Below are 10,346 nucleotides of genomic sequence, written 5' to 3' on the forward strand. Positions count from 1 at the left end.
GGAATTCTACAAAAACATTTAAAATACAGAAAATGATTATCAGGGTGATAAAAAAAGCTAAATGCAAGAATTCCTGTAGACTATTTTTTAAAACTCAAAATACTGCTGCTGCCTTGCTTGCACATATACAAAATACTAATTTTCACAAAAGAGAGTATCTTAAAAAAAGGAAAATCTCTTCAGACGCAACTGATATACACACATATGAAACTAGTCAGAAGATGAACCTACAAATGAACACAGTAGATACAAACTTATGCAAAAGAGGAGTGTATCATATTGGAAGTATGTCATATAACTATTTGCCTTCTTTCATAAAATGCATACCAACATTAAATGTGTTTAAAATAAAGTTAAAAACAGTTCTTGCTTGACCACTGCTTCTATTCTTTGTGTGAATTTATGGAACATCATAACAAGTAAACCTTATTTACAAAATTTTTCCAATTGTCAATTCATAATATAGTTCACATTGTGCTTATCATGTCACCTTATCACTTAATAACTGCTATTATAACATACAGAAGCAATGTAGTCCACCAGCCTACATTATTATGCATTTTGATTATGTCAACAATGCAGTCAAAATGACTACTGTATTGTAAATTAACTACTTTACCACTGTCCTATATCACACATACAAACAATGTACTAAAATGATTCTTGGACAAATAAACAAATTTAAGTAATAAAATTATGGAGAGAGAGAGAGAGAATTATCTGAATGACCTGTTGTAGCTAAGGAAGGGCTATTTTTATTTGTTATTGGTTATAAAAAATTACTGATAAATGTGGAAGACTGGAATAAGGCCTGTTGATAGCTTTAGATGAATATTTATCATTTTAAAATCAGCAGAGACTAAAATAAAATTCAATCTCTACAGTGGTATTGTGAGCCGTGTACGCCTGGGTGATGTTGACTTGACAACACCAAATGGTGATGATGAAACTGTGCAGTTGATCGATGTTGACAAGGTAACCCCACATCCCTTGTACCAACCACGAAGCAGGTTCCATGATGTGGCTGTCCTGCATTTACGCACACCAGCCAAACTTAGCTCACGTGTTCGTCCTGCTTGCTTGAATTCATTAACACAGCTGCCAACAAATCGGGTAATTATTGCAGGATTTGGAGCAGAAAGCAGTCGATCAACAGAATTTGGTAAGTTAAAGTATTTAAAGTGCCACTTTTTTGCAAGAATATTATTATAAGAGGATGGCAATTAAAAAAAGTTAAAAAATTTTGTTTCTATTCAGAAAGCATCTTTGTGATCTACTTTTGAGTGTATTATTTGTTACTGAAATATAAACTTCTCTCGTTACCTACAGTCACCTAGTGGAAATCCAATGCAAATATTTCTTTAAATTTTGTGGTACATGTCTCCTGTATCTTTTCAAAAGCTTTCCCTATTTCATGTGCATTTTCTTCACTTCATTTATAAATACAGACACTGACACCCATTACTGTTTCTTCTGAAAAGTATAGATCTGTATCATGTATTTGCGTTGGTTAGAAAACATACATACATCTGTAAAACATAAAAATTATACTATATCTTATTTGCACATGACAAATGATATTCACCTTCAGCTACTGAAGTAGCAGAAGGTGGGAACATGAAAAGTTGTTTGTTCTCCTATGCCATCCTCTTTGTTTCAGAGGACGATTTGCACCTAACCTCCTCACTTAATTTGTTTTGTACATCCAACTTCTGTCTTCCCCTACAGTTTTTAACCTCTACAATTCTTGCAAGTAACATGGTAAGCTATCCCTTAATGGCTTACAGAAATCGTATTACCATGTTCTTCCTTCTTGTCAATGTTTCCTGCAGGTTCCACTCCTCACTGATTCTGCAGAGAACCTCCTTGTTTCTTATCTTATCCCTCCTTCCCAACATCCTTCTGTAGCAATAATCTCAAATGCTGTGTTTCTATTCTTTTTTTGTTTGTCCCACAGTCCATGATCCATAAATAGATGCTGTGCTCAAAACAAATGTTCTCAGAAATTTCTTCCTCAAATAAAGTCATATGTTGGACACTGGTAGGCATCTTTTTGTGAGTAATGCCCTCTTTGCCTGTGCTAATCTGCCTCTTATTTCCTCTGTGCTTTTTATGTTGTGTAATTTAGCCCCCAGTTTTGAAAAGTTTACCGCCAATCACATTTCTGCTACTCGTCATTATTTTCATTTTTCTTAGACTTTCTCTCAATCTGTATTCTGTACTCTGTACTCATTAGACTGTTTATTCCATTCAACATGTCCTGTAATTCTTATTCAATTTTACTGATGATAGCAATGTTATCAGCAAATATTATCATTGATATCCTTTCAGCCTGATTTTTAATCCCACTTTTGTACCTTTCCTTTATTTCTATTTAGTCATTTATATTTATTCACTATTGTATTTACATGTACAAAATAAATCTATGTACATACATATAGACGAACGATGCATAGCTGAAAAGTTACTGCTACATATTGACTGATTTTACTGAAGTAAGAAATATGCTACTTAAATTTGTATAAGAATGCAGAATTTGATGTCTACGTAGAAGGGTAACTACATACATCAATTAACAGGGAGTACATTTGTAAAAGGAGTTTAATTTTTCCTAGAAATACTTTGACAGATATAATTTCTGAACACAGAAAACACGAGGCAGAACCCACAGATCTGAGTAATATTCCAAAATCCATTAATGCTGTTGTAGTTGTGGATTATTAGTAGAACTTTCAGCTCTCTTTGAAATGCATTATAGCTTGGTATTCCTTTGATCTTCTCTGGCAGTGCACTGAAGAGAATTTTTGGTTTGTGTAATACACTGTATTGGTATATTGATTTTGTGAAAGTAATTTCTATTCCTTGTTTCGTAATTGTGAGCCTCACTGAACGATGTTGAAAACTCATGAGTCCTAATGGAATAGATACTCTCAAATATAAATTTAGATTGAAGGATAATAATTTTAATTTTTTAAGAATGCCTCTATATGATCCTTTGAAAGGAACACCTTTTATTAATCTTACATCTTTCTTCTGAAATATAAATTACTGTTTTACAAATGTGGCATTCTGTCACTGTTGCATCAATGCATACATTGAACAACAGTGGCAAGACTGCAACCCTATCTTACAACCTTTCAAATCTGAGCACTCTGTTCTTGGCCTTCCATTCTTATTTTTACCTCTAGGTTCTGGGATGTATCGTACACTGTCCATCTTTAACTGTAACTTACACCCACAAGGTGTGTTCAAAAAGTAAGGTGACTTTATATTTTTATGAAAAAATATTTATTTATTCATGTTGTTCCCCTCAGATACAATACACTTGTGCCAATGCTTCTTCCAATCCTTGAAGCACTTCTCACAAACACTTTTTGGTATAGCCTTGAGTACTTCCAGTGATGCAGTTTTTATTTCCTCAATCGCTGAATCTTTGTCCTTTCATAGGTCTCTTCAGTTTTTGGAACAGGAAAACATTGCAGGGGGACAAATCTGGTGAATATAGTGACTCAGGCATGACTGTGGTGTTGTTTTTGGCCAAAAAATTTCTCACAAGCAATGATGAATGAGCAGGTGCATTGTCGTGATGCAATAGCAATGAATTGTTTTTCCACAATTCCTGAGGTGTTTTGCATATCGCTTCTCATAAATGGCACATAACATCAAGGTAATAGTCATTGACCGAATGACCTTGAGGCAAAAATTCATGATGCACTACACCTCAATAACTGAAAAAAAACAGTGACTAAAACTTTGACATTTGATCGAACTTGGCATGCTTTTTTCGGTCTCGACTCTCTGGGATGCTTCCATTGGGATGATTGGGCTTTGGTTTTGACGTCATAACCATAAACCCATCTTTCGTCACAAGTTACGACCCTTTTGAGCTAATCACAATCATTGGCATCATTCAAGAGTTCTTGAGGGATGCTCATGAGACGCTTCTTCTGATCAAAATTGAGAAGTTTTGGAACAAACTTCACTGACACGCGTCTCATGCCTAAAACATCCAAAAAAATTGCATGACACGAGCCAAGTAATATGCCAACATCCTCAGCAACTTCTCTTATGGTAATTCGATGATTTTACAAAACGATTTTCTTCACAGCTTCAATGTTATCCTCTGTTGTTGATGTACTGGAGCATCCAGAGCGAGGTTCATCATTGGCATCTTCTCGGCCATTGTGGAAGAGCTTGTACCACTTGTAAACTTTTTTTTTTTATAACTTTGAGCAGACTCACCGTATGCCACTGTCAACATTTAAAGTGTTTTAGAACACTTGATTCCATTTTTCATACAAAATTTGATGCAGATTCTTTGTTCTATTTTTTATAATAATTGAAAATTGCTGAGCACAGTAAAACACTTCTAAACTTTCTATCTGTCAAAAACAAAGTATGCTGTACACTTGAAACTGTGAACATATGTTAGGAACATATGTACCAACATACCGAAAAAATGATCAATAATCGAATTATGTTGGCCATGCAGTTTGAAAAGTAACTTTACTCCTTGAACAGCACTTGTATTTTTCTGAGATATTTAGCCATCTTGCACTATTTTAAATTGTCACACATTTTCTAGGTCAACAAATAGTATGAGTTCATCTTGATTTTTCTTAAGTCTTGGTCCTATTATCAAGTGCAGCATCAGAACCGCCTTCACCTTTCCTAAAGTCAAACTGATCATCACGTAACAGATGCTCAGTTTTGTTTTCCATTCATCAGACTGCTTTCTTCATAAAATGCTTTTGTCATTGGCTGAACTAACAAAGAGGCTCACTGTTAAGACATTAGTAAATGAAATCAGTTTTTCTTGGATATTGAGACAATCGGAGAATCTCTAACAAGTTGGAATGAGGTTTCAATCAGATTGACAATGTTGACGGCATTTCACATAAGTGATAATGTTACTTCCAAATACTCATTAAATAATTCTGCCATGTTGATGAGAAGAGATTTGATTCATGAGTCCTTTAGCTGTATCTGAATAGTTGGTGAAGCAGCTGAGAATGAACTATTTGGTCATGTGTACAACTTCCTCAAAAATTATTGCTCGAGATTTAAATAATAGACCTTATACTTCATGCAGCTAGTTTTTATATCATTCAGACTACTAATCATCTAGTGTGTCAACAACATTGTACCATTTAAATTAATTTATTTTAATTTAATATAAATTTTTATTTATATTATTTAATTAATTTAATTTAGTATTAATTTTCATTGTTATAAATACTTTACATGGATCATTAAATAACATTAAAGTCTAGAAATGTTTACATTATTGTAAACTTACAGTTGATTGATAAATAGACTTCATAGTTTTTTATTAACTTTATCACTGAGATGATATTAGTTGACGTAGCCTACAGCTCATACATTTCTATATATTTAAACAACAGGGCATAAGGTCCTGCTAATATAGGTTGATTTTTTAAAAATACATGCTTTAAAATTTGTAATTCATTTTGTCTAAGTTATACTCACTCACTTTCTTTCATACAGGCACAGCACGCTATGTGGATGTCACTGAAATACCTGCATTACAGTGCCAAAAAGCACTCCCACAACTGACTCGCATAGGTGTCAAAGTTAATGAGTCACTGATATGCGCTGCAGATGAAGCTGGTGGCCGTGACTCTTGCAGGGTAAGATGGCTCTCATAAATGCAGTCATGTTTTCGTTCATCCTTCGAAAACATATGTTTCATTGATCACCTCATGAAGTAAATTTTATGTGTGTGTGTGTGTGTGTGTGTGTGTGTGTGTGTGTGTGTGTGTGTGTGTGTGGGCGCGCGCACATACACCAGTATTTATTTAGTACTGCTTGCTGGGTATTTACTGATATGCACATATAATTGTGAAAGAGGGAGTTATAATAGATGGGGGAAAAGCTACTTACAACTAATTATCACTGGTTTAAAGGAGATTTGTAAACCTAAATGTAATTAATCAAGTGATTTATGAAAAGGATGGGTTAATAATTTGGTCATATAATTTACTTTGAGGATTCCCAGTCTGTTGTTTTATGTCTTTGGACAGGCTGAAGAGACCTATTGTGAATATTTTTGGAATTAACTATGTTAATGCCATTATAAACTTCATGTCAAAATAAGTATTATGGATGCAAATTTATAAAAGCTTTTTGATTGTATTTATGTACAGTATGTCTCAAGATGTGGGTTTGCCAAAAAGTATTAAAATCAGAAGTGAATAACATACAATAAATTCATAAATGAAAAAGAGGAAAAATATCCAAAATAGTTCCATCAGTTTCCCATAATGACATGGCATTTTCAACAGTTTATGAAAGAGCAGTTAGCATGGAGTAAAAATGGAGAGAGATTTGCACATTGACAAAATAAGACAATTTATGAAATATTAGAAGCTTCTGCATTTAGTTATATAATAAAGTAGTCCAAAACTGCTTCATCAGGATCTGACCAAATTCTAGATTTAAGGGTTTTGACGCTGTTGTACTGTAAATCGAGAAACACATAACAGATCAAGGGGTAATGAGCCACTTATATTTCATTTTCACAAATGATAATTTATTTCAGGATTTGGAAAACTGAACATATTTTTCATTACATTTTGTTTCAGGGTGATTCTGGAGGCCCCCTTCAAGTTCGGCTTGACAAACCTCACTGTCAGTTCAGTGTTGCTGGATTAAGTTCTTTTGGACCAGTGTTCTGTGGGGAGCCAGGTATACCTTCCGTGTATACTAGCATTGCTGAATACTTAGAGTGGATAGAGTCTGTTGTTTGGCCTTAAATATTGGGTATCAGTGGAGAGATGAAAGTATTATTCTGATATGAAAAGTGGTACTCAGCACTGCAGACAACTCTTGACAGCTTACTATGCAGTGTATTTAATGAACTGCAGATGAATAGGGTGGAGTGTTAAAAGTATTGTTGGAAGACAGTAAAAATGCAAATGTTGCATCTAGGACTTGGAATTTATTATTGGTAAGCAAAAAACCAGAAAAAAACATCTGTCAGATATTCAATTTGGGCTCATACTTATTTTTGCAGCCCATTTCTACACTGCCATTTCCATTTCAATTTTTACAGTTTTATGGTGACCACAGCAAACACTAAATAAAATTTATGCGACAGAGAATGTTTACAAGAAGCAAAGTAGATGCTAATGCAGTGTTTTCGGAAGTTATAAAGCGTTTTTTATTGTGCAACCATGATATTTCTATCACATTGTTTTACCAGTTATTACAATTTTGTAACTTAATTAAAAACTATTGTAAATGGTGAATGTGAATTTCTAAATAAAGGAGCTGAATCCCCCATCTTTTTTATTGTGACTTTCCACCTGTTTTGTTCTTGTTTGAAACTGCCGACAGTTTATTTTGCACAGCAAGAAGTTGCATTATACCTGCAACATAAAATGTGGGCTGGGCCATTGTAAAATTTTCTTCCATGTCATTTGGATTGACTGAGGGGATAATTAATAATTTTGAAAATCAGATAGACCCCCAGTTTGAGGATGATTCTTGATGGAACAATTAACCACAGCACATGAAAGGGATTTACATTAGTGAGAGAGGTATGAACGGGTTATGTCCTAGTGCCATATTTCATGATTATGGTTAGTTTTACAATCTAGGAAAAAAATAACCTGCCTCACTTTAGATAGGTATGCAGGAGGCAGAGGGCTTCTCTGATGAGCTGACCTGGAGAAAACTATTACTCCTTTTATGTTTTGACTATGAAATTGGATAGTTAAAGACTGCACACTTTTGAAAAGGGTGAGAATGACTCTCTTAATTTTTACATAATGCACCAATGACCATTTTCACACAGTTCAAGCCAGCCAGGAATTAAACTGTTTTCACTTACCTCCTTTTACAGGCATGAACAACTGCTAAATTCCTTCATCTTCTCTGCTGTGAAAGGTGCCACAGGACTATAATGATAATTATGTAACCTAATTTCTTCACTTGAGTGTTTATTATTAAATATGAATGGACATACTCCCCTCTGCCCAAACTCTATTCAACACTAAAAATGTGAAGATACCAGAACATGACAAAACAAGATCAACCTTAACATATCCACGGTTTTACTACTGAGATCATAATATTCCATCTGGCACTGAAATATTATTTGTTGTAATGTTTCACCATGTACATCTAATAATTATCAAGACTGATTTCCCAGTTAATTGGGAGTTGTATAGGCTATAAATTACATCAGTCATATTCTTAGGATCCTATGACAAGTGATCTCTGGGACCTGGAGAGGACATATATTTTATTCGGGTTCAATAAACAATATTACTTAACATTGTCAATGCTATAGCATTATAGTGCAAGTATTAAATGCAACATACCTTAAAACATTAATTTTAAGTTCTGGGAGGATTCTCTTACTAGAGTAAGAGTTGTTGAATTGAAAATTCTTTATTTCAATGTTAAACTTGACCAGCTAACTCGTAAGATCATTTTAAGATCTGAAGACTGTTAAATACACTTGTACCATGTACCTGATTTCTTTCTGTAATAATATTAAGCCCTTAAACTTTTTGTAGCTGTCATAGTATTTTGTTCTTGCTCTATTTTTACAAAAATGAAGTATTGGCAATATTAAAGAATACATGTCTAGTGAAACAGTTATCAAAATATCAGGATTTATATTTTGAAAGAACTATCCATGGATGTTGAATTTCCTCAAGAAATTATTCCATAGCTCATTAATAAATAGAGCTTTTTGTATGAGTGTGAACAATTATGGGATGTTGTATGTACTACGATGTATCTCACCCCCCCCCCCCCCCCTGCCCCCTTTCCCCCTCCCAAGCCTTTGGAAGAAGAGGAGGAGGAGTTGGAGGAGGAGATTAGTGTTTTTAACATCCTGTTGACAACGAGGCCATTAGAGACGGGGCACAAGCTCAGCTTAGTGAAGGAAGGGGAAGGAAATTGACTTTGTCTTTTCAAAGGAAGCATCCTGAAATCTGCTGAAGTGATTTAGAGAAATCACTGAAAACCTAAATAAGGACGTTTGTGCATGTGTTTGAATCATTGTCCTCCCAAGCCTTTGGAATACATAGATTGTGCCAGTGTTTGCATCAGGGGTCAAGATGGAGCAAACGATTGAACAGTGTTGCACAGACAAATATTGTATACATTGAACAAATATGCAATGGAGACTGTTGATATTATCTGAGAAGTTTATGAGGATTCTGGAATGACAGTCTGAGTAGCTTCGTTGGAGTGCCTCAACAGCCTTGCAGATGCTGACTTACTTATCTATACCCACACATACATCTACATGACTACTCTACAATTACCACTTAAGAGTTTGGCAGAGTGTTCATAGAACCATTTTTACAATTTCTAAACCGTTGCACTTTCAAACAGCATGTGGGGAAGAAATTAAAATCTAAATTTCTTTATGAAGCTTCTGAGTTATCTTACTTTATTATGATGGTCTTATTTCTCCCCACAAAGGTGAGAGTCAGCAAAATATAGAAAGATTCAGAGAAACAAGAAATTGAAAGACTGTTTTTAAATCAATTTATTTATGGAAGAAATGCTGTTTCAGAACACACAATGTAAATTTCTCTTGGGAGATATCTTGCAACTGAGCTTCACTTTTTTTATTAACATTCCTGCAGCCTGTTAGATAAACTATGCTTGGATCAGAGCAATATTTCAAAAGAAATTTTGACAATTGCTTCTTGGGTCTTAGCTTTCAATTCTGAGCTAGCTGACGGATTATGATACACTGCATTTTTAAGGTAACCCCACAAGAAGAAATTGCATATCGGTAGCTCAGGGGATCTGGGAGGTCAGGGAAAATCCCATTTCTTGAAATTAAATGATTGTCAAACAACTGGCTTACAGCAGCCACCAATATTTAGGTTGTGTGTGATACTGACTTGTCTTGCTGAAACTGAACATTGTCAATCATTTGTGGAGATGTCTGCAGTTTGTGCACAACAAATTTTTTGACATACAGACCCATTTGTGACTGTAGTTGTAAGGCCATGGCCATCATAAAAAAATAACAGCCTGTTATATCATACGATGACACAGAATGCCGCACGGTAACATTGCTTTTGTGCAATGGACATTGATGTAGCTCTGTATGATTTTTTTGTGCCCAATAGTGAAAGTTTTGCTTAACAAATCAACTAAGATAGAAATGGGATTCATCTGACATCCAGAGGTTGTTAACAAACTCATTGTCATTATCTATCTTTTCAAGCATTCATTCTCAGAATTGTCACACAAGATGATCACTGAGTTTCATTTTCCAGACATTCTGCAACTTGTACGGATGGTAATGTAAGTCCCATACTACGAGGGTTGTTTTGTAAGTAAGGGCC

The 10,346-nt window shown here is 34.6% G+C and overlaps 1 protein-coding gene across 1 annotated transcript in view; it reads left to right on the forward strand.

Annotated features, from left to right (window-relative positions):
- Positions 1-7,303, forward strand: part of LOC124788084 (serine protease snake-like) — an 80,013-nt gene extending 72,710 nt beyond the window's left edge. The window contains exons 5-7 of the mRNA XM_047255185.1: positions 885-1,162; positions 5,509-5,651; positions 6,606-7,303. Coding sequence (XP_047111141.1) covers positions 885-1,162; positions 5,509-5,651; positions 6,606-6,776 — 592 coding nt within the window. The 3' untranslated portion in view covers positions 6,777-7,303. The remainder of the gene's footprint in view (positions 1-884; positions 1,163-5,508; positions 5,652-6,605) is intronic.
- Positions 7,304-10,346: the final 3,043 nt, after the last annotated feature.

Source organism: Schistocerca piceifrons, chromosome 1 (genome assembly GCF_021461385.2).
Source record: "Schistocerca piceifrons isolate TAMUIC-IGC-003096 chromosome 1, iqSchPice1.1, whole genome shotgun sequence".
NCBI lineage: Eukaryota > Metazoa > Arthropoda > Insecta > Orthoptera > Acrididae > Schistocerca > Schistocerca piceifrons.